Here is a 25,744-nt window from a genome sequence, read left to right as displayed (position 1 = left end):
GGCAGAAACGCTTTAACTGCAATGCTTTTTAACTGCAAGTCCGCTATGTGCAACTATTTTGCAGTTATCGTACCGCTATCTGTCAAAATCAAAACGTCAACAAGGCTGCGATGATTTTCGGATGCACTGTAGCTGCATTTCGATGGTTTTGAGTGCATTTTGGCTGCGTCCATCAACCGTTTGACGTCTGCCAGTCGTTGCAGTTAGCGAATTTCATTCGGTAACTGACACGAAAACATGTTGCACATATCGAACGTCTACTGTAATAACCTCATGGAAAGTTCCCGAAGAACAATGTTGAAAATTTTAAAAGATTTTCCTGGTGGGATTCCGCTAAGATTTTTTACGGCAAGTTAGTTTGAAGCTGCTCCAGGGGTTTCCCGGATTTTTCACCCTATATTTTTTATTTATTATAGAATGGAGAAATCTGCTGATTAGATACCTGTCTAGGGGTTATGTGGGGGTTGGCCCACTAAAACCTCATTCTCTCTCTTCCTTACCTTCGCGGTACCCCCGTTAGGGATGACTTGGTGAAGAGGGGACCGTACATGAATACTCTCAGTACCGGATTTAAAGGGGCCAGGGCCCCGGGCCCCCACATTTTAGCCACCCCAACCCCCCCCCCCCCCCCCCCCCCCTCCAGAAAATTTCAATTTCACTTCACGAAAAAAAGTGAAGCAAGATAAAATAAGTAGTGCAAGAAACATCTCTCGATTTGATTTTTGTTACAAGAACTTCACATTACTGTCTAATTGCAAGATGTAGGTGATATGTTGTGATTCTTTTAAGAAAAACTGCAACTTGTCCAGCTTTTTCTTTTAAGCTTATTTTTTCATTTGTCAAATTCCTTAAAATAAATCAACGGAAATCCTCAAGAAAACCTTTGACTGAATTTTAGAGGAACTCCAAGACTCTATAATAAATTGAAGAATCAAAGCGCTCCTGTTGGATTTTTTTTTTGTCTGAAGTTTTTGAAAACATTTTGAGGAATTTGCCAACAGAGTTCTCGAAAAATTAAAAGGATTTTTTTTTAATTTGGAAGTATTTTTGGAACTCCTGGAGTATGATTTTACTTAGACAGCTTATGAACAGGGATAGGATCATTCATTTGCAAAGAATTACATTCACGTGCTACAATCTCAGTTCAGAAGCAAGCTATCAAAAAACAATGTATGGATGAATTTAACCTTGTAGGCTTATCTGAAAGTTTGCCGAATGACATAAGAGTCGCACACGCATACCAAAGTCGTGAGCGAGCAGTGAAGGCACACTCCACGCCGTGAATGTAAATTACATTCACGCCGTGAAGTGTCCGGGTTTCCCACTAAAGATTTTCCAGAAATTTAATGGGTAATTCTATTGAAAATTAGTCAGAAATTTCATCAGGAACTCAAATCATGGATTCTCGCTACAATTTCTTCAACATTTTCTATTACATTTTCCTCTTTGAACCTTCCAGTCACGCTAGAACATGTTTTTGTTAAGCGTTCATTCTTCATGGTGGTAGACTATCAATTTATCCATGGATCCCCTAGAAATTCTCTTGGGATTTCGCAAGAAAACGACAGCATAATCGTTACTAGATTTTACTAGAAACTTCTCGAAAATTTCAGCTATAAATTATTTTTGCAGTTTCTTAATGAACTTTGGCATGGATTTTTTGCACACTCGCGAAATGCATTTTTTATTTTATTTAAGTTTCTTATATTATTATTTTAACGCTAGAATTTCAAATTTGTTATGAATAAATTTAGTGAATGTTGATTTTTTTCACAGCTCTACTTGACACATTATACCGTGACGTTACAACGTTTTGACTCTTTTTTGGTCAGATTTTCCACTATAACTTGTAAATTCGACCGTTGTGAAATTTCCCTGAATACTCTCTATTTAAGCGTTCCACCAGATATCGCCTTGAGCTGTCCTCTCTTCTGTGGAAGATTGGGTCCTGGCTAGTACTATAGACTAGTCGTTGTTCTCAGTCTATAGTACTAGCCAGAGCTCTTGGAACAAAGCTAGATTCCTGTTAGCGTCCAAAACAACTGTGCAAAATTTGGGAGCGATTTGTTGCGTCCCCGTATTCCGCATTGCGATAAAAATTTGTATGGGATTCAGTATGGAAAAACGTACTTTTTTGCATATTTCTCATAATTAGATTTTATTTTTTTGGAAAAAATATTGCATTTTTTTTGAGAACTATGTAACTAATGACGTTGAAGTATAGCCCAGGATATGCCGAAAAACTTTGTCGAAGACCGCAAAGTGATCCGACGTTTGTGGAAAAAGTTATACGCTTGGTAATACAGGCCAAAAATTGAGATTTTATTATTGTTGTTATTCCTTTACATGTTGAATGTTAAGATCCAATGCTACATTTCAACATCATCGGTTACAAATAAATAAGACAAAATAAAATAGGGTAAAATAAAGGACAAAATAAATAGGTTAAATAAGACAAAATAAGAAACCGTGCCAACCGTTTCGTTTTCTGGGGAATGAGGATTGAGTAAAAAATCGTTGGTAGGTATGAAACTAAGAAGGTTAATACGCACTCCATTGGTACACGAGCAGGAGAATACCAAACTCAGGTATGGGAAACCAAATACCTACAACCTGAATGAGGTATTAAGAAGCCCTGCATAAGAGGTAAAATACCTAAAATAATAACTGGTTATATTATGCGCATAACACGTAAATAATGACATCAGGTATGGCAATACCTAAATAATAATCGGCGATTTTTCCATACAACTAGTGATTTTTCCATAATTGAATAATACCTCAAGCAGTCTTCAACAACAAACTAATAACTGATTGAGGTATTTTATCAATACCTGTAAAATACCGAAATAAGTTATTTTCAATACCTGGATAACCGATCAATACCTTGTCTTGATATGATACCTGACTTTGGTATGCTGCAGTTATGTGTCAGTTATTCGTTCCTGCTCGGGTATGCCTACTCCTGGGCTGAAACACAGGTATTTAATCTGTGTCCATGCTCGAAAGCCTAGGCTTAAGCGCCATTACTCCCTCACAGTTGTTTCAGACGCTAATATGGATTGAAAAACCTTTATTCCGGGTTGATGCGATCACATTTTAATGTTTCCCATACAACGTTGACCCGCTCTAGTGGGCATTTACATTCTTGGAGTAAACCATAAAAGATAGTCCTACTCCAATAGATCATATTTTCTCATATTTTGACATTTTTGTTGGTCATGGTTGGAAATATTTTTTTACTGTGTTGATCTTGTGTCGTGCTCCTAGCTAACCATTTGAGTAAACCGAGTTTGGCTGGTGCTTGTAGTAGGGTATAAATATGTCGGCCAACTTGTACTTTGAAGCAAGCTATAGGGCACTGCATGAGATTATCTCCTTCTCTTTCACTCTTACAGAAATTTTGTAAACAACAAGGCCAAGAAATGTCAAAATCGCATACAAAATCATAACAATGCAGTGCCCTATTGATACACTTTGGTGGCAAATTAATCCAAGTGGACTGATTCAACTAACACTGAATAGGGCACTGCATTGTTTTGATTTTATATGGGATTTTGACGTTTCTTGGCCTTGTTGTTTACATAATTTCTGTAAGAGTGAAAGAGAAGGAAAGATTTGCATGCAGTGCCCTATAGCCTGCAATCACATGCTGTATCGTTTCTCTTACTGAATTGCACTTCCTACAGCGGTCTTTCACACTTTCGTGTAATATGTACCGCCGATAATGCTTCGTCGCAGTAACCCGGTATTGGATGACTACCGTGGAACCTTCTGTTTCCGAAAAGAGGGTGATGGTTTGACCAGCATTTGTCAATTCTAAACTCCATCCGGATGTCGTTGCTGAACACCATTACAAGCTGCAACAGTTGATACAGCCTTTGCACTGATTTCGCCAACTGCTCCATGTTGTCCATAAAGAAGGTTTGGCTTATTATTGTATTCCTTTCCCCTCTTTTTAGTTGGTAGCCATTGCGCAGCATCCATTTATTACGTAACTCTAAAATCGACATTTTTCGACACCTCCTCCCCCTTTTGTAACGGTTTTTTGTATGAAACCTCTAAAACTTTTGTATGGGTCGTAACGCTCGGTCGTACTTCCCCTTCCCCTAGAGCGTTACGTAATTTGTGGACGACGCCTTGCTGCATTGATCTTTCCAATATTATTTACTTGCTGACAACTCTGTTTCATCCTTGGTTTCATCATATGTATTCCTTATATTTCAAACATATTCGTCATCATGTAATCTTAAGCGTTTGGTACAGTATGTCCACTCATCCTTTTTCCCCTGTAGATTCGAGAAGTATCCTGAAGAAAAAGAAAATAAAATGTTCCCAACTTCAGGTACTTCGAAGCATCATGTTTGCGGAAAATACATCGTAGTAGACCTGGCCACTATGACGCTTGTTACATATTTCGGATGTGCTGCAAGCCTCAATATTGATAAGGAAAGTAATTGGACGTAATCTACCCTGCCCTTTAGTTCAGAGAGGGTTTGGGCAGCGTCCTGCCAACTTGGTCGAGGCAGGGTTCTTGGGAGAACAAGTAAAGGGTTGTTGAAAGATTATGTAATGTAATTTATTTTGAGTAAATAAAATCTATTTTTTTCCCAAACATGTTACGTAATATTTGAACAGCTTCATCAACGCTGATATTCTAAAGTGCTAGAATGATGCATTGAGCTTGTAGGGATCCCTTGAAGATGGGATGTAAATCATTAACTCGCGATCGCGCGTTTTCGTACTTCAGGGAAAAAGTACATTAGATAAATGAACGATTTTTAAAACACATCCGATATGTTGAAAAATTAATGATTTGCTATCCATGTCCGTGGAACCATTCTGAACAGCCATTGAGTGAATACATTGGGTTGTACTAAGGGCCAGAATCGCAATCTAGCGGAACAAAATTAATTACTCCAAAACGAAGCATTTCCGGCACATGGTATCTTCGACAAAGTTGCTTGACATCAGCAGGGGCATCTATTGCTAAGAACGTAGTAGTTCACAAATCGTCCGCATAGGTGGCGCCACCATCTAACTTCTTTGTTTTACGTCCTAGAGACTTGGCATCTTCGGCAAAGTTGTTCATTTTGGCAAAATAAACAACACTCTCTCAGACGTCAAAATTCCACAGCCTACTGTTTTAGAGTTATTTTAAAAATAAAATACATTCAATGAAAAACCAGTTTTTTCAGCTTATTTTGACATTTTTACTAGAAACCATGTGAGTTTAAATTTTTTCCCAATGCAAATATGTCAAACCAAACACATTCTATGGAAATATATTCAATATTATCATTAAAAATTTTAAATTACAATGCAAATTCGAAAAAATAGTGTGAATTTCAAGTCTTAATATCTCACAAAGCGCAAAAAATCGCAACTTCAAATTTTCAGCAAATACGAAGCAATACTAGGTGAACATACTGTCAAAAATTTGGAGAGGTATTTTTTGGTGTTTTTGAGATAATAGCTTTTTAGTAACACCATAAATATAAGTAGCGCCAGCGTGTAACTTTTTACTGTTGCACATTAGAGAATGTATGTCTTCGAGAAAGTTGTTCATTTTGACTAACTAAACAACTGTTTCTTGGACGTCAAAACTCCACGGCCTACTGTTTTCGAATTATTGTATATAAACTAGATTTTATTGATAAAATTTGTCAATAAAACACATTTTGATGCAATAGTATGAACTATTTTTTATTTTTTTTTTTATTTTTACGATACATAGTAGGTCATGAGAATGTCAGTATACTATTGTCAGCATGGCTCAAGGTAACTTTAAATTTTTTGCATGTTATTTTCCAAATGTTTTAAGCTTAACCTTTTTTGTCAATCATTTTAAATTTTAGAGCGCGAAATATCTTGCTGAGAGCTCGTGGATTTGTTTCTGGATGGAAAGGACGTTGATCAATCTCTAGAGATTGTGAAACTGGAGCTCCACGAAACTGGCATTTTCATGACCTACTATGTATCGTGAAATCAAAAACAATAAAAAATAGTTCATACTATTGCATCAAAATGTGTTTTATTGACAAATTTTATCAATAAAATCTAGTTAATACACAATAACTCGAAAACAGTAGGCCGTGGAATTTTGACGTCTAAGAAACAGTTATTTGTTTAGTCAAAATGAACAACTTTCTCGAAGACATAAACTCTCTAATGTGTAACAGTAAAATGTTACACGCTGGCACTACTTATATTTATGGTGTTACTAAAAAGCTATTATCTCAAAAACACCAAAAAATACCTCTCCAAATTTTTGACAGTATGTTCACCTAGTATTGCTTCGTATTTGCTGAAAATTTGAAGTTGCGATTTTTTGCGCTTTGTGAGATATTAAGACTTGAAATTCACACTATTTTTTCGAATTTGTATTTTAATTTAATTTTTTTAATGATAATATTGAATATATTTCCATAGAATGTGTTTGGTTTGACATATTTGCATTGGGAAAAAATTTAAACTCACATGGTTTCTAGTAAAAATGCCAAAATAACCTGAAAAAACTGGTTTTTCATTGAATGTATTTTATTTTTAAAATAACTCGAAAACAGTAGGCTGTGGAATTTTGACGTTTGAGAAAGAGTTGTTTATTTTGCCAAAATGAACAACTTTGCCGAAGACGCCAAGTCTCTAGAACGTAAAACAAAGAAGTTAGATGGTGGCGCCACCTATGCGGACGAGTTGCGAACTACTACGTTCTTATCAATAGATGCCCCTGCTGATGTCAAGCAACTTTGTCGAAGATACCATGTGTCGGAAATGCTTCGTTTTGGAGTAATTAATTTTGTTCCGCTAGATTGCGATTCTGGCCCTTAGTGGATTGTTACATATTTTCATCTTGCGAATCGACCAGCCATATAAAAACTGAACCCAGTGTATCACCACAACCTCTCTACTGTACCGAATAACAACTACTAATCATATCCTTTCCTTTCCTTCCCTTCTTTTCTTTTCCCTTCCTTTTACATGAGCAAAATAACAACTCCGAGTATTTCTATCACCACGGCCACATCTAAGACGAAAGTGAAAGCAAAACACCATTCATCATGAACAACGGAATCGAATGAAGAGGACTTACCTTACCGGGCTAAGGCCGCGGTGGCCTTTGCTGTACATAGTAGCCTATGTTATTCGCAATGGGGATTTTTACGGAAGGCCTATTGGGCCTACGCCAACATTCCTGTCTTGCCGAAGGACCATCGTGCCAGTTCTGTTTAACGTCTCAACCGACACTGGGACGACCACACTGATGGGGCTACCACCTTGGATCTAGCTGGGCGTGGTGCAGCGTTTCTTACTCAGCCGCCGGATGCCAGAACAGACGCTGTCTGAGCCGCACCTCCTTGGTGAACAAACGCTCGAATCGTACCTCCTCAATCTAGCTGAAGTCAGAAGGACAACAGTGCTCAGGCTGCACTACCAGCTAAGCACATAACTCTTAGCTGACGGTCTTTGTCATCGCTTGACCCGTGGAAGCATGAGGTAGGAACTTGTGAGGACCAGAGCTATGTTGGACGCTCTCTTTATCGACTCACCGTTTTGCAGCCCAAATAAAGAGGAATCGTGAGTAAAAATCATAAAAACACCTAAGAAAAGAACATAACTATTCTGTTTCCAACGTGTGATTAACCATCAAATAGATCCACTGGTCACGTGTAAGACGTATTTTTGACGCCGGGACGTTATGACTTGACTAAACTCGACAGAAATGGTTCACTACTTGACTAGGTGGACATCGTGACAGGTTCTATACGTTGACGTTTTCAATGTAGTTGGCATATAAGAATAACGTGAGAGTAGGAAATGTTTATATAGACATGACCGATGCCGAGAATCCTAGGGGCTCCCTTAGGTGTATTTATCATAAGTTTACTCCAAGCACTGTGACGCTGAGACAAGTTTGCTTACAGTTGAAGCTTTTATGTTAACATTCAAATTGACTGCTATTAAAAGATTATGAAGGAAATTATTATTTTGAAATGAGATTTGTTTATTTTTATAGATTCTGTTAGAGATGAGTACACCATAGTTGATGGATGATCTTTATTAGTTTCAATTGCTAATACAATAACCAACTAACCGACCTTACCTTACGACCTGACTTAGTCGATATTATGACAATAAAAGTAAAAGAGCAGGAGTTATGATGTGATCAAAATTAAAACTTAATCTTATTTTTTTTGTCAGGATCCAGCAACATGGAAAACTGTAGTAATTTGAATGTAGTATAAACTATGCTATGATACGGTGGACATAAGGATAATTCAGACTTCATAGGAATACAAGAAATGAACACAGAGAAGCAAAAGACGACTAGCGACGACATAGGATACATTATCTGTACATTAACATAAGGCGTTCGACTGATAAGTTTTATGTCCACAACATCAAATGGAAGCTCAAAAAGAGAGTTATTTGAAGATGATTCCAGTGCTGTAGATGACCAACTTCGGTTCATCATAACAATATTGGTATTTAACTTGAAATAACTTTCAGAATGCACAATGTAACTTGGGATATTTTTTGATTATTGTTTGGAGATGATGTCAGAAAAACTAGTTGCCCATACCGGCTACAAACGCTAGTTCTGATAATTGTCACTGAGTAGTCTTCAAAAGTATCAAAACATTACATTTCTAGAGCTTCCACAAAATACGGGTGTGATGGGAACAGTAAGCGACACTGTATTTTTGATAACTACTACGACCCAATACTAAATACTGCACACTTTGCTCAAGTTGACGACATCGTCTAGTCCATCGTGAGTATTGGTCATAGTAGGGGGAAAGTAGGGAAAGGGTCCAGGCTTTGCTTTCAGCTGTCCTGCAGCTCCACCTGGTCACTCTGAAAAAAAAAAGAAAAGTAATTGGACGTAATCTAACCCGATTACTTTCCAGGATGCTTTCTCGTACTGGCTGCATCTGTATTAGATTGAATAAGATTAAATTAGGTAGCCATAGTTGCATTGGTTCAGTGATCTCCTAAGTAGGTTAATTGCTAGGCAGAACTAAAGGCGGACTAAAGGTATCAACTTGGAATATCACCCTCTTGGTGCTAAGAGTTCCGGACCGCAACAGAGCTGTTCCGTCGGTAATTTGTAGGAACGTTCTCCATATCCCCACGTATCCGTTCATGTATACCTTGTACAACTGCAGTATCTACAAAATTTCTGTAAGAGTGAAAAAGAAGAAGAGAATTTCTTGCAGTGCCCTATAAGGCACTACATGCCACGTTTCAAAGATGAACTTTGACATTTCCTGGCCTTGTTGTTTACGATTCGGACATAGAAAAAAATCGTCAGCTTTTCATGGATGATTTCATGGATGATTCAACATGTGGAGTTCGTGTGCGTGGGAAAGTGTGCTGATTTATGACTTGATGATGGCACAGTGTCACCCTAGGGTGGGGCTAATTTTAAAAAACCTCTCCGGGATATAATTTCCCAAGTGGAAAGTGATCTACTAGTCGAAATAAGTGAGCTGTACAAAAATGAGCGATTTCGGTTGATATTTAGGGGTGGCGCAAAGGATTTAAGTGGAATTTTTGCTAAAGCAAACCTTCAAAAAACATTTCAAATTTAATTTTAAAACATAACATTTCTAAACTAAATCGGTGATTCTAGAACCCAATTGGGCCAAATTTGTGCTTAAAATTACGCTATCTTTACTGGTTTCCGAGATATTTGAAAAAAATATCATATTTTGGTATCCACCCCAAAAAATACCGAAAAAGGTAAATACAAAACAAAACTGAACAATTTAGTAGTAAACCTAATACTTCCACTGTTAAGTAGGTATTGAAGTTCTAAAAAATATGTTTGGCATCAAAGTCACGTATCTTCTCATAGCATCTTAAATTAGATGTATAATTGAAGAAAAAATAACCTTACTTATAAAATGTCAATCTAACAATCTGCTTTCGTTCTCTTGTGATTCTTCCCTTTTAGAGTGGCGTTCGCAACGGCGTATATCCTGCACATCTTCAGAGCCTCTGGCTGGTGATAGCCGTCGCCATAGCACTACATTTCACACAGAGGCACGTTCCATTCAATTTAGTTAGTAAATTCTTAGGATTATTACCCGGGTAAGTTAGAATTGTACCTAATATGAGTTGAGGTTTGAATTTACTGTTTTCGTTTTGTCTGGCGGTGTTCAGTGATACGGTAGGCTACCAACTGGCGGCATGTGGTCTGGCAGGTCTCTTCTTCTGGCTGTGCATATGTTACACAATGCGATACTCGCTCAAACTGCTACTCATGTACAAAGGATGGATGTACGAAAAGCGTGCCCCGGGCAGTAAGGTTTCCCTGCCGGTAAGTGTTGTGTAACGGGTGGATTGTGAAATTGTAGGGCTGTTACCGGTATTTATATTGAACTTTGTTGTTTTTTTTTGCACGATGTTTCCTTTATTTACATTTCACCATAGACTCAAGCGCTGAAGCGCTCAGCGAAGTCTAATTTATTTGATGAAAAGGTTTGTCTTCGAGATTAGGTTAAGGTTCAATATTGTTATACAGAACAGCCCTGGAGTTGTACACATAGGCATTATTTAATTAATCCCCTGTATTTGTAGCAGAGAGTAAAAAATTCGAAGATTGAAAGTGAAGATTGACATTTTCATTTTTTCATTCGTGTTTGGCCATATTCATTGTCAGCTGAATGCTTCTCTTTTTTCATTCAATTCTCTGTCACGAATATTTTTTCGCATGCCGTAAAATGTCCAATTTCTGTTAACAGACGCACAATCCGACTTAATGGAAAAATAGAGAACATAATTAATGTTTTAATTAACTACTATACACAAATTTTGAGGTGATTTGAAGTATAATCGGGAGTTACGGCCCAGTTTTGTTTCTCAGTGAAAATTGTCAGTGACAGAAAAATGAATGAATAGGTGGAAAAATTCATTCACCAAAATGAATTTTATTTTGATCCCTCAGTTGAGAATTTTCAAAATTCACGTTGAATTTCATTCATTGAAAATGAAAATTTTAAACTCTGATTTGTAGACACGATTATGGGCACTCTTTGTCAAAGTATTAGCCACGTGGAACAAACCTGGCCTGTACAGTTTCCAGGGATCTCTGCCACGATTGCCGCTACCCAGCGTACAGGAGACTATGTCCAGGGTACGAGTTATATGAGCTAAAACTGTGTTGACCAACATTTTGATAGACTTTCTTGATTTTAGTATCTGCGATCGGTAAGGCCACTGTTGAATGATTCTAACTACACTCGCATGGAATCGCTAGCTAAGGAGTTCGAGAGCACGATTGCTCCCAAGCTGCAAAGATATCTGATGCTGAAGAGCTGGTGGTCTACCAACTACGTGTCCGATTGGTGGGAGGAATACGTATACCTGCGCGGTCGAGGTGCTCTGATGGTGAACAGCAACTTCTACGGTATCGATGCCATCTTCACGCAACCCACCACGGTTCAGAGTGCTCGCGCAGCCAGCGTAATCAATATGTTGCTTCAGTTCCGAAGGATCGTCGAACGGCAGGAGTTGGAACCGATTCTGGTGCAGGGATTGGTTCCCCTGTGCTCGTGGCAGTATGAACGCATCTTCAACACGGTACGCGTTCCAGGTGTTGAGACTGATAAGATCGTACACTACCAGGATTCCAATCACATTGTGGTGCTGCACCGTGGCTGCTACTACAAGGTGGTCATCTACCATAACGGTCGCATTCTGCGGCCTTGCGAGTTGCAGATTCAGATCGAAGAGATCCTGAACAGCAGTGATAAACCGCAGCCCGGAGAGGAGCTGGTGGCAGCGCTGACGGCCGGGGATCGGACCAAGTGGGCCAAAATCCGGGAATCGGTGTTTGCCAAGGGTGTGAACAAGACGTCACTGCATCTGATCGAAAGCGCTGCGTTTGTGCTTTCGCTGGATGAGCATCCGTTCGAGTTCGATATGGCACATCCGGAGAAGTTGGATCAGTTTGGACGGTATTTGCTGCACGGCAATGGACACGACAGATGGTTCGACAAGAGCTTTACGGTCTGCGTTGGATCCAATGGCAGAGTGAGTAGTTTGGATAGGATTTTGATGCATTCGGTTGAATGAACGTTAGGTCGAAAAAGTAATTGGTCGAATTGGATTTTCTTCAAAACGTCTGCGATATTTTGTTTACGGGACTTGTTAAGAAATATATGAACATAGGTAACCGTACAATTCGTAGTTACTACTCCGTGATTGACTAGACTAGAACAATCATTGACCTATTATTCTCTATGTGCAGTGCATCTTTGAGAGTCACAAGCAAGCTTGCTATTTAATGAAAACATTCGCGAAATGATGCGATTTGCTTTCGACAACGAATACGTTTTCACCCATCCTCGCTTTATTCAATCAACCTCCCATACGAGTAGCACACGAACGGGCTCAACACTGATCAGCATAGTTGACCCTTCCTTTTCGCCGTTGAGCCGTTGCGTTCTAGCCAAGCATCTCTTTTCATCGCTTTCGATGCTTTTCGACAGCTTATCGCGAAGCATCGTTGGCTGGAAGCTTTATTAGTATGGTATCGGTACATGCGAATGTTGCTTCTGTGTGCGTGTCGAGCGTTCGTGCCGTAGCTTCGCAAACCAACCTATTCGGTATGGTTCGGCTGTTCGGGCGAGCGTGTGGCGGCACAGTCAGATGTGTGCATAATCGTTTGTGATTTACATCATGTTCGTTTTGCCACCTCTTTGCTGCTGGTCATCGCTGATCAGTGCACAGTTCAATCGCACGCGATAAATATACAGTTGATGAGTTGTGATGAGCACTAGTGAGGTGATAATTTGCATCATTGGTCACAAGTTTTAGAAGTTCACTTCCTTACGATTATGGAGGAAGGGATAGACTATTAATGCTACTAAAGACCGCGTATACCACTACGTCTCCACAGTTGTCACGAAAAGGAATTTTCATAAGTGGACAGTGATGAAAAGTTACACGATCTGGATTCACTCTAGTATAAGTGATGCGATGTTATCTGTTTTTAAATGATTCGTCATTACATAAGTGACCCGGTTTTGTCAGCCCCTTTTCGGAACACATTTTCTGCTCTTCTCGAAAACCTAAACAATTTTTCAAACTTTTTATCCCTCTATGTTCTGCCATTAAGCTGTAGATTGATGATAAACATGGATAAATCGGATAAAGTTTGACCGTAAGATAACGAGAGCAAAAAGTTTGTCGCAAAATGGGGCTGACAAAATCGGGTCCTTACTGTACTATAGAAATTTGAATAATCTAAAGGTATTCGTAGCTAGTCTAGAAGGTTTTTTTTTTATAAGGAATTACGTTATTAGTTTCACGATTTTGCCAAGAATCTTTTGGAAAAGACAGCTGAAACATTTCGCATAGATTTCAGCCAATTTCGATTATGAATGTCAAAGCTAACATTAGTTTATTCATGCTGGTTAAATCGAATTCGAAACACATACGGCCTACTGGAAAACCTTGTAATTAGAAGTCGCAGAATGTTGCTAATTGACAATTCGAGAGATGAAATTAGTGGAAAAAATCGCGGTCTGGTGGGATTCGAATCCGTATTCCTTAGCTGACCAATTGGCATGTGTTAGATGATGAATCTTTATCTGACCATCGCAACATCTTTTTGAACACTTAAATGTTAACTCTGATCTGACGAACTCAGGAAAAAGTCGGAACAATGGTTGGAACAGACGACGTTCGGCTGGTTCGGAAGCTTTCAGGTCGGCTCGCAAGGCCTACAGGAAAGCTCTCCGGTCTGCTGAACGATCCGACTGTGAAAACCTTTTTACGAATGGCTCCAGTTTGAGTGAAGTCAGTCGGTTAAACAAAATCCTTGCGAAATCAAAGGATTTCCGATTGAATGAACTTCGTTTGCCAAATGGCGATTTCACTTCCTCTGATGTGGAAGTTCTGGAATGCTTATCCAGCACACACTTCCTCGGATGTGTGGATATTACATCTTCCGATGAACCTGATGTATTTTCTTGAAGTTATGATTCTCTGGCTTCGGTGCGGATTATTGTAACTATAGAATCGATTGAGTGGGCACTAAACAGCTTTGATCCTTTCAAATCTCCTGGGGCAGATGGGATTTATCCTATTTTGCTTCTGAAGGGATTTGATTATTTCAAACATGTTTTGAAAAAACTACTTGTTTGCAGTTTTGCTACAGGGTATATTCCCAAACCTTGGCGGGTTATTACTGTGAAGTTTATTCCGAAAGTGGGTTGTGCGTCTTATGAAGAAGCAAAGAGTTTCAGACCAGTCAGTTTGACCTCTTTTCTCCTGAAATGTTTAGAACGCATTATGGATCATCACATCCGTGATGTTCAACTGGCCAACGTGCCTCTACATGTGAACGAACATGCTTACCAATTTGGAAAGTCCACTGTGACTCTTTTACACAAGGTTGTTTACGATATTGAGTAAGCATTCACTCGAAAGCAATCTTGTTTGGGTGTTTTCTTAGATATCGAAGGTGCTTTTGACAACGTGCCTTGGAAGCCGCACGGAGTCATGGTATATCTCCAATGATTTCCTATTGGATTTACCAAATGCTCAAAAACCGATATCTCTTCTCGACATTGCGGCTAGCAGCGATTAGGAAATTGCGTGTTTTTTGCCCCCAAGGGGGAGTCTTGCCTTCAACCTGATACAAAGCGCCCTTCAGGTAGTTGAGAATTGGTGCCGCCGATATGGCCTTTCGGTTAATATGAGTAAAACATGTATTGTTCTTTTCACGGAAAGCGAGACCGTAACGGCGTTCGACCTGTACGTCTCTTTGATTCTGAAATCGATGTGACTGAACAGGTAATAAGTACGTTGGAGTTATTCTTGATTCCAAGCTTTTTTGGACACCTCACATTGAGTTCAGAATCAAGAAAGCTTGTATGGCCTTCGGGCAATGCCGGCAAACCTTTCCAATATTGGCCTATGGATGTATTGTGTGGTGGCAAAAGAGTGAAGTGAGAACAATCCAATCAAAATTAGGCCATCTCCAAAGGATGTGCTTAATGGCGATGTCTGGAGCGTTCTCCTCAACTCCCACGGCAGCGCTCGAAGTTCTCTTTGACGTTGCCCCACTACATATTCATCTCAAACAAGAAGCACTTTCTTGCACTTACCGGCTACGGGTACTCGTTCTGCTAGGGGAAACTCCTGTGAACCGCACATCACACCTCGTTGTTTCCAATTTTGGCGATTTGCTCGAAATTGTCCTTGCTCCAAGTGATCTTACAATTGCTTGTAGTTTACCATATAGGACATTTTCCACGAAATTCCCTTCTCGAGAGAAGTGGCCATCTGGATATCTGGAAAGAAGTATTTCAGACGGCATCGTATGTTAAACTGATGGCTCCCTTCTCAAAGGGCGAGCAGGTGCTGGCGTTTATTCTCGTGAGCTAAGGTTGTATCAGTCTTATTCGCTTGGTAGATACTGTACTGTTTGTCAGGCCGAAATGTTTGCTCTTATGTGCGGAGTACAATCAGCACGTAAGCAATCTAGAGCTTCAGCTGGTAACGGAGGTCGTAGAAAGATCTATATCTTAAGTTTTTCCTTGACTGATAATAAAACGTCATGTCACAGTTCGATGCAAAACTTCGACCAAATGCAAATGCTCTTATCTTTTCAGAAAATGTCATTCGACCGAATATTATGACTTTTTAGTACGTACATGATTTAATGTCTAACCTTTCCTATTACCGGTTCCAGATTGGATTCAACTCGGAGCACACGTGGTACGTATGATTGTTACCGATTGTCGTTATCATTCTTCAAAAAATCGAAACAATTTCCATTGCCAACATTCACAAAACAGTGTAATATATACCATCATTGCATAGTTTTCTGTCCCAAACAGACAACAACCAGCAGAGATTCCATTTACAGCTGTTCTATGCAGGAATTGGAACATACATTTGCAAAGAGTCGTATTCTGTTTCTACTGTTTCAGGGGAAGAGCATGCTATCAAAAACAGTGCAGATAATTTTTACTCTGTAGTTTTATCTTGTCAAATAACGTATGGTCGCGCCCGCATACCAAAGTTGTGACAGAGCTATGAAGGCAACTCTTCACGTCGTACATGTGAATTGCATTCATACCATGGAGAGTTGCGTTTGTTTTGTTTTGTTGACTGCTATGTCAGTACATTGTCCGACAAAGTTTCAAGTAAAATTAATAGTCTATCATACATTGTTTTGGTAAGATGTTTCTGAAGCAAGTTAACAGCAAATGAATGTAACTTTTTGCAAATGGATGTTCCCATCCCTGGTTCTATCGCTGTGGACACATATCTAGGTATCCCATGAGTTGCAGTAATATTGTGGTATAGACATGTGTTCATCTGCGATCATGTACCTAGCTACATCTACAGTGTAGTGGACGTGTGTACGAAAGCATTTACCTGCCAATTCAACTCAATAATGTATTCTCCCATTTGTATTTGTCTTTCCCCGGAATCTTGAATGCAAACCATAACCTCGCCCAATTGGCCCCCATGTACTTGTACACACAATGCATACAAACAAAATCACACACCACCCACCCCCCAACCGAACATCGGCAATTACCTTCTTCTCCCAGGGCGGACGCAGCTGTGATGTCGCACATCTGGGAAATGTTGATCATGGAAGAGACTCATCCGCGGTAATTGATTTGTTCTCCTATGGCAAGGTCGTTGACGATATTTGACGACCTTTCTTTTTTATTGCACTCCTTTTTAATAGAGAACACATTTTTGAGACAGCTCTGTTGTACATAGTTTACGCGCTTCGGTTTGTAGAAATTATTTCGCATATTTTGGGGATTGGACAGCTTTTGAATCCATTCGATTATTAGTTTTACTTTCGTGTGCAGATATTCGCATTAAAAATAGAAGAACTTAAAATGAAGCTCGGTAAAATGTACGAGAGATCCAAACACAAGGTTTTATCAAATATTTGTATAATTCTTCGAATTTCGAGTAATTTTATGAAGTATAGATATCGATTTATTTTTAATGCGAAGAATGACGACGGTGCTGGTAGAAATGCTTTGGAACATGTGCATATAGGTTGATGGTCTGCTGGTTACAACGAACATATATGATTCATTAAAATTCAAAATCCACACAAACTTCAAGCACCCTGTGTGTTGGCCATTTTCATCCCGTTATCGATCCATACCGTATTGTTTTGTATAAAGTAATCTACGAATATTGTTGTACTATTTTAATCCTTTCTATATTTCCAACTCGATCGATCATCACATACCTATCTACAAACAAAAATCATTCAATCACATCTCGCTACCAAAAACCAAACAGGGCTGACGCGCCTGTGATGGCACACGTTTGGGAGAACATTGTTGCGGAAGAGCAGATTCAGAAACGGTAATGGTCTTTGGTTTGGAGTGCTTGTACCTAATAAAATACAAGTCTTTTTGGGATTTTTTATTAGTATAGTACAACTAACTATCTGCTGTGGGTTGGAGAATCTCGGATTTGACTAACAAACTAACATTAAGGAACTGAAACCATGTCACGAGTAGTAACACCCGTAACGTAACATATACAACATTATATGAAATATAATTTAACCTTAGTTAATTCTTTCTTTCGAGCATTTCATCTAGCTTTTAGCTATTTGATCAATATTTGTTTTGACTCTTAGCTAAGGGCTACTTAGGGCAATTTGGCCAATAAAGTAATATGAGTAACCCCTAATTCAATATACAATCAAGTAGTTTCTAAAAAATTACCTTACAGTCATTACATTGATCACATAGCGCAACATTGTTTTGTCTCAAGAGCAAACTTATGTGTCTCCGAAGGATTTTGGGCCGCTGAATCAGAATCCGGGCTCAGATTTGCTCCAACACGTCACAATTTTGAGCTATTCCTCAATTTATAGGGCAAAATATGCGATTTTGGGCTTTTTTGACTGCTAGCCATTAAGCATGGAAATATTTTTTTCAAGCAATCAAAATGTTAATTGGTCAATTAACATCTAAATTCACGACTCATGCAAAATATTTCGTTTTACCTAATCAAATTTGATAGATTGAAGCATTTTATGTTAGTATGAAAACTTGCATGCAACTTTTGGAGGGTGACTTGTATGGGAAATATCGTACCTAACATAAATCGCTTAAAACTATCAAATTCGATTTGGTAAAACGAAATATTTTGCATCAGTCGTTAATTTACCTGTTAATTGACCAATTAACCTTTTGATTACTTAAAAAAATATTTGCATGCCTAATGGCTAGCTGTCAAAGAAGCCCAAAATCGCATATTTTGCCCTATAAATTGAGGTATAGCTCAAAATTGTGACGTGTTGGAGCAAATCTGAGCCCGGATTTGGATTCAGTGGTCCAAAATCTATCAGAGACACATTAGTTTGCTCTTGAGACAGACCAAAAGTTATTTTTTGTTACGCTGTGTCACGATTAGCACAATTCAAATATATACAGCAAGGAAATGATTAAAGCCCACAGAATGAATGCTGTGGAGACAATACTCACATTAGTCTATTTTTGTTTGAATACATATAAATACATGGCTCGATATCATATTTTTTCAAGATCATAAAACAACATTTCCTAATGGTGTTCAATATATTGAGAAATGGTAGCAATACCATCATAATTTCATTAAATATTGAGATGTTTAGAGTCGACTGTATTGCATGTTTCGGCCCCGAGCATCATGAAACAAATATAGTATTGTTGCTCGGGAGCTTAACAGGAATTGTTGCGAAGAATGCATTAAATATTTGGCCAGTAAGATTCACCAGTACAGTTCGGACTCGATTATCCGGAATCAGGTTAGAGACGAACCAGCCAAGGGCTGAAAGTCTCTCTAATAAAGACAAATCAATCAACCGGAATCAGGTTCTCAGGCTTTCCAAACATGTAGCTGTCAAACGGAATGATGTACAAAGCTGAATTCAAAATTTTAGCTTCATACAACATTTCGCTTCCGAGATATATGTTTGCGTAGCCTCAGAATCCGACTCCGGATAATCGAGTAAAACCTGTAATATCTCTATAGGGCTACTTCCAGGAATTGCTACAGAGTTTTCACCAAAATTATTGCCTGACATTTCCTGCATTTCTCTCAGTGATTACTTCAAGAATTCCCAAGTTAGCAAAAAACTCTATAATGATTTCACCATTAAAAATTAAGGGATTTCCTGAAACTTTACGAGAGAATCATACTAATAATGTCTTCAAACATTTCTCCTTTTCGAGATATATCTCAACCAATTGTTCGACTATTTGTGGAACTCGGGATTACTGTTGGTATTTCACCAAGAATTCCTCCTAAGGTTTCTCCAGAAACTTTTCTGTGAGTTCCATCGCAAAAGCTTAGAATTTCTCCCGAAGATTGCATGAGGTTTTCCGCAAAGAATTTCACCTAGATGTTTTAGATTTCTCAAACGATTAAGGAACTTCTTGGTGGATTTCTATGGAATCCTAACGGGAATTATGTACTAGGTTAGGTTTCTTCATGGAGTTTATTAGATTTTTCTATCAAACGTACATATACCCACTCCATGTTGCAGTCCATTGATCAAATTTTCGAATATTGAACCTTATCGAATAGTAAATAAATTATTCTTGTAGGAATTTTGTGATACTGAGGAAAAAATACTACAAGAGTGATTTCTTTTGCCTCATGTTTTTTTTTCGATCTTTAAACTATCGTAAAAAGTGCTGAGATCGTAGATGTTCCGCTAAACAATCGCTTAGCATGTGTTTTTTAACAAAGGCATTGCTTTTATAAATTTGTAATTTATGCACTCGCATTGTATCATGATTTTGAGCATAACAGAAGATAAATTTGGAATGAAGACAGCCCGAATTTAATGCCAATCGTTAGGTACCGTGGGGTGCCCTAATTTCGCGCGGGTCCAAATTTCGCTTACTGATCATTTTTATAGATCATAATCATAGAAGTAATTGTTCAATTGTCCTAATTTCACTTTAGATAGCATAGCAAAAGTGTAATTTGGACAATTGCACAATTAGTTTTATGATTATGATCTCTAAATATTATCAGTGAGCGAAATTTGGACCCGCGCGAAATTAGGGCACCCCACGGTATAATACCTGAAATCAGGCTCGCATTAAGAATCTCTACCAAGGGTATAAATAGTGGTTTCACCTATTTTTGAAACAACGCTGGCAATATCCCATGCATGCCAGGAGACTGAAATGGCTCGAAAGATCTCATATCCCGCTCAATCCTGGGCCGAGTTAAAGCTTTCTTTACAACTTTAATTGCGTCTTTGCTAGATCCGGAAATCCATGATTGGATCTTTTGTGAATCTGAGGCAGAAATTCTAGAACCTTGGTCACCGATACTCGACTCAGGGAAGTGGATCTTTAACAATTCGATCAGTGTATCGCTAGGCTAGTGATCGAACCCTCTGTCTTTCCGAGGTTATTAATACCGTTGGGGTGAGGGGCCCATATAGCCGAGGCGGTAAACGCACGGGTATTCAGCATGACCATGCTGAGGGTGACGGGTTCGATTCCCGGTCCGTCCAGGATCTTTTCGTAAAGGAAATTTCCTTGACTTCCTTGGGCATAGAGTATCTTCGTGCCTGCCACACGATATACACATGCAAAATGGTCATTGGCAGAGGAAGCTCACAGTTAATAACTGTGGAAGTGCTCACAGAACACTAAGCTGAGAAGCAGGCTTTGTCCCAGTGCGGACGTTACGCCAAGAAGAAGAAGAAGAATACCGTTGGGGTGGTCCTTCGAAAGAGTTTTCTGGAGCTTGGCCACTTCCGGTATATTATCTAAATGCTTTCACCTTCACACATTAGAATCCATGATTTAAGATGGGCTGACCTTTTTTCTTTTATTATTATTGTTGTTGGCGCGCGAACGACGGATGGTAACCCTATCAATAATTTATTGCGAATAAAAGGTGTTCATAGATACGGCAGCGAATGCTTTAGAAGTAGTTTGACAGAGAGTGCGATAGAATCGAAGTTGTAGAGGGTTTGAAACCTAGCGGAGTAAGAACACTAAGATTTGTAAGTGCATTTATATTATAGTTTAAGGAAAGAATTAATATGAAATAAAATTGGTTTTAGTTTGAGCTGATCAATACCCAAACGACGGCTTTAGATCTGCTACGAGAAATTAGTGTTGTGATTGAATCACTCTTCCCGCTTCAACAATTGTCTTTATTAGACAGATTCTTATCCCGAAGCTGGTTCATCTCCAATGTTTTTCTCTTTGTTACAGTTCGTCAAAGCCTTTCTGTATAGGCTACAATCGGTGGTACGTTTGGGACGGTTGATTTCCTTGCGTGCAGTTTTCCTAAGCTTCTCAAGAATAATATTCCACCATGGAACATCTCTGCTCGAACTAGTTGATTTCGTTGGACAGTTCGTATGGTGAGCGTTAGGGATTTTGTTTCCAAGAAATTTGGACGCATCTTCCAATTGCGTCATGGACTTGATGTGACTTTCTAAGATGTACTTTTCGGATTGTAGGATAGCTAAGTAGGATTCCCAATCAGTTTTCTTATGAACTTTAAACGTTTTTTCCTATCTCTAGCCTCCTTCCCATTGGAAGGTGATGCGCTATAATAAAAAACGATATATCTTCAGAAATACCCCAGTCATCTATCTACTACAATACAGTTTAATGTCCTAGGGAGTGGGGATCAGGCTTCGGATGACCTTCTGGTCTGACATGCGGCAACGAGCTCTGAGCTGATTGATGCAGGAATCACTAAAACTTTCGCTAAGGGTGTTGATTTGGACTAGACAGTGGACCTCAGTGATCATCATTCGTAGGAACTTGGCTTGAACCTCAGATAGTGTGTTTTTGTGCAACTCTCCCAGACTGGCATGCCGTACTCAAATCCAGGGAGGATGATTTAGTTTTGTAGGCCGCAAGCTTGTTCTTCAGAGGCAACGTAAACTTGCGGTTCATTAGCGGGTTACAATAACCGCAGCAGGACGGTGAACTTTGCGACATTCATGTTTATTGTCTGATGATCATCTTGCTGTCTATTGTTAAGGCCGCACGGAACGACGTGTAATTTTTCCTATCTTCCCTCTCTTTCTAACAATTTGCCTCGCGATTTTGAAGAAGCAAATATCAATTTCCACTGCACTGACGTAGCTGTAATTTTATTCGATTTTGCACCACAAGTGAGCAAATGAACGATCAAATTTCTAGTCAATAATATGAAGTAGAAGTTGAGATTTGCATCTTACTAGCAACAGAGCAATGGCGGACGATTCAACCACCGTCTCGTCCGGCCTTAAGATAGCCACGTCTGAACCATTGAGGATGATTTTACAATCGTCAACCGGAACAAGTCTAGGGATTTGGAATGAAAAGAATGACCTGGGTAGCAAAGAACCAGTATGTAGTATGTCACATACTGTACACATACTGTATGTGTATGTATACATTTATGTAGATCTTCCAGCTAGCGAGATACATACCCTGACAGACCATTCAGGTCTCTTCGGAGCTTAGACATTATATCGACGTTCACGCTTTTGGCCGTATCACACATTCCTGAGTGGGTTTTGTTTTCCAGCATCGTTTTTCTAAGACGCACGGTTTGAAAACAGTTGGGCACATTATCTCCGATCCAGATAGTGCTTCGCCCTTTTTTTTGTTGGGGTCCTTCCTCTGTTGCGGATCTATCGTAGAAGAAGTAGGCTCGGCATTCTCCTCATTCAGCTGTGCTGCTCCGGTAGGTAGGTGTTAAGGGGCATGACATTTCCATCTTCTCCTGCGAACAACTGAATAGCTGGTCTTCAGTAAGGCCAAGCTGATTCAGAGTATTCTCCATTTCGTTTGTTGTTAAAGAGCAATTTTTGTCTGTATGTTTTGATTGCCGCTATAAACTTTTATGTTGGTACTTATAGACAACAAAAAGATTTCGTAGCTTCCACATTTTGTCAACTTACTGCTTGAAAGCTCGTTCAATGATCAAATACAGTAGACGTTCGATAACTGCAATATAACGTTTCACTGAGCAAACGAAATTCGACAACTGCAACGACTGACAGTTGTCAACAGACCATCAATTGACGTAAAATGAACTTCATTCGACTGTATGGCACACCATTTTGACGCCAAATATCAAAATAGTGCGTCAAGTTGACCCAAATGGACAATCGAATGAATTTTATGTTCATTTAACGTCAATTCATGGGTCGTTGACATCTGTCAGACGTTGCAGTTACCGAATTGTGTTCCCTAAGTAAAACGTAAACATGTTGCAGTTACCGAACGTCTACTGTACTTTAAAATTAGCCGAGGATTGATCCACCAATCTTACCAACCAAGTTGTGTGAAATACTGAAGGGAGCCTTGTGTAAAATAAGTGTAGTGGTCTGCTGATGCTCCAAAGTGACCGTGACTGAAACCATGCGAGGATACAAAGATAAGAATCTTTGTTATCGGTTAAGCTTTGAAAACGTAGTTCTTATTCATAATCATTTAATGAAAAAAGTATCATATTTGTATTAATTCTATTGTTGAACTAATACCTTCTAACCCGCTAAATTACAACCTTCCTAATTTTATTATTTAAGTAGCTGCTTGTGACATGAATGTGATGATAGGTCCGTATTAGATATAACTTAACGTAGTAAGTTCCATATTATAATCAGCTTTATACTAGTGGCTTGACAGCATGATGTCTCAAAAATTTATTTGCACGTAATAAAATATAGGTGTATTCTTTAGTTTATTTGCGGGCGTCTAAGTATCAAACATTAAATACAATTACTTCTCTTATACACCAAAATATGTACAACTATAGATACGATGAAAATGGAAACACCCTCGGTATTCCAGAGTTTGAACCACCAAAACCGAAACGCATGGCTTTCAATCTCGACTATCCGGAAGCGCTGGACGCTATCCAAGAGGCTCACGTCGCCTCACAACAGCTACTCAATGTAAGTTGACCACAAATAATCTGTATTTGATGAATAGGTTCTTTAAAAGAGGATTTCCTCATTCACTTTGAAAGGATGTGGACCTGCGCATCTTTGTGCACGATGCCTACGGCAAGGGATTGATGAAGAAGTGTCGTCTATCGCCGGATGCTTACCTCCAGATGGCCCTGCAGTTGGCCTACTACCGGGACGCCGGAAAGTTCTCGCTCACCTATGAGGCCTCGATGACCCGTCTGTTCCGCGAAGGTCGTACCGAAACCGTCCGTCCCTGTACGATCGAGTCGGCGGCGTGGGTGAAGGCGATGGAAGATCCCTCCATTGGGGTGAGTTGCTCTTCGCCGTGTTCAGACTAGAGATGGCGCTATTCATGTTTCGCACTTTATCCCCTAGGTGGAGGAACGGGTCAAACTGCTGAACAAGGCCTGCGATCGTCACCAGCTGGGCTACCAGGATGCCATGTGCGGCAAGGGAATCGATCGGCACCTGTTCTGTCTGTACGTTGTGTCCAAGTATCTCGAGCTGGATTCGCCCTTCCTGAAGGAGGTGCTCAGCGAACCCTGGCGGTTGTCCACTAGTCAAACCCCGCACGGCCAAACCGCCAAAATGGACCTGAAGAAGCATCCGAACTGTATCAGCGCTGGTGGCGGCTTTGGACCCGTTGCCGACGATGGTTACGGTGTGTCGTATATCGTGGCCGGCGAGGATTTGATCTTCTTCCACATTTCGTCGAAGAAGAGCTGCGGAACGACGGTAAGTGGATTATTGAGTGTAACCTTCAAAGAACATGACTGCTTTAAACTTTGGACAAGCTCTTGGATAAAGTATCAAGCACCTATCGTCAAGCCTATACTTAAAACCTCGATGTCAATCGCCTACTCTGAGACAGGCGTCGGTACCGTACAAGGCATTAATTTCTATATCTTTACTCATCGCTGTCATTTTCCAGAACTCGGAACGATTCGCCCAGCAGATCGCCAGGGCATTGGCCGACATCAAGCACCTGTTCGAGCAATACAAAACGCAACAGCAAAAACAGAAGAGCGTCACCAACGGTACGGCGGCAAACTAAACAAGTTCGTAATAGTTTGACAACATGCTGGCTGCTGGAGCTGCGGCTGTGCGTAGTCTGCAGCGCAGCAGTGTCAGTGGAAGCGGCTGATCAACGCCGCCGCTTCCGAACAACCACCAGAACTGATTAACAAACGAACATATCCACCGTTTTTTAATGTTTGTGGAACGCGCGCATAGCAGCCCGAACCCACCGTGGCTGCTATCACCTTGTTTTGTTATTACTGCTACTTTTTTAGGTTATGTACTCTGTGTAAATTGATATGTTTATTAGGAAAAAAGTTTTCTTTTAAACCAACACCATTTTATGTTTCGTAGGAGAAAGTAGGATGCGTTGATATTAAAATGAAACCTGTTTTGTTGAGAGTTTTATAGAATTACATGAACGGAAACTGAACAACACTCGATGAATAAAAATTGATCTTTGATACAACTATATTTTAACTGTCTTATTTCATTGGAAGCGAGATATATACAGAACATTGCAAAAGACTATCACGTCAGGCTTGTTCAGTGATTTTTTTTGCTGATGATCCAAAGAAATTGCTGAACTCAGCGTTTTTTTGTACCTTATTCCTCAGCAAAATTCATCAAAAATTTCCTGAATATGAATGGAACAAGCATAACTATTGGCTCGACTGTTTTACAACACCTCATTTCCCATTCGACAAATGGGCCAACTACAATCGGCGTTACAATAAAAACTGATGACGGTCAACACCGGTTTAGTAGATTCTTATT

At 39.5% G+C, this 25,744-nt stretch overlaps 1 protein-coding gene across 3 annotated transcripts in view; it reads left to right on the top strand.

The window, feature by feature from the left end:
• LOC109429376 (carnitine O-palmitoyltransferase 1, liver isoform) overlaps window positions 1-25,441 on the top strand; it is a 102,386-nt gene extending 76,945 nt beyond the window's left edge. For 2 of the 3 annotated variants that reach the window (XM_029873620.2, XM_019705273.3), the window contains exons 3-12: window positions 9,962-10,098; window positions 10,171-10,327; window positions 11,024-11,143; window positions 11,206-12,042; window positions 15,713-15,738; window positions 17,305-17,370; window positions 23,797-23,935; window positions 24,010-24,258; window positions 24,326-24,685; window positions 24,882-25,441. In XM_029873620.2, the coding sequence (XP_029729480.2) occupies window positions 9,962-10,098; window positions 10,171-10,327; window positions 11,024-11,143; window positions 11,206-12,042; window positions 15,713-15,738; window positions 17,305-17,370; window positions 23,797-23,935; window positions 24,010-24,258; window positions 24,326-24,685; window positions 24,882-25,004 (2,214 nt within the window). In that variant the 3' untranslated portion in view covers window positions 25,005-25,441. Of the gene's footprint in view, window positions 1-9,961; window positions 10,099-10,170; window positions 10,328-11,023; window positions 11,144-11,205; window positions 12,043-15,712; window positions 15,739-16,583; window positions 16,647-17,304; window positions 17,371-23,796; window positions 23,936-24,009; window positions 24,259-24,325; window positions 24,686-24,881 lie in introns of all 3 variants that reach the window. The other variant, XM_019705274.3, reaches the window with a different exon arrangement.
• Window positions 25,442-25,744: the final 303 nt, after the last annotated feature.

This window comes from Aedes albopictus, chromosome 2 (assembly GCF_035046485.1).
Source record: "Aedes albopictus strain Foshan chromosome 2, AalbF5, whole genome shotgun sequence".
NCBI classification, from domain to species: domain Eukaryota; kingdom Metazoa; phylum Arthropoda; class Insecta; order Diptera; family Culicidae; genus Aedes; species Aedes albopictus.
Note: the sequence above shows the minus strand (reverse complement) of the source record. Positions and strands in the feature narration are given on the sequence as shown.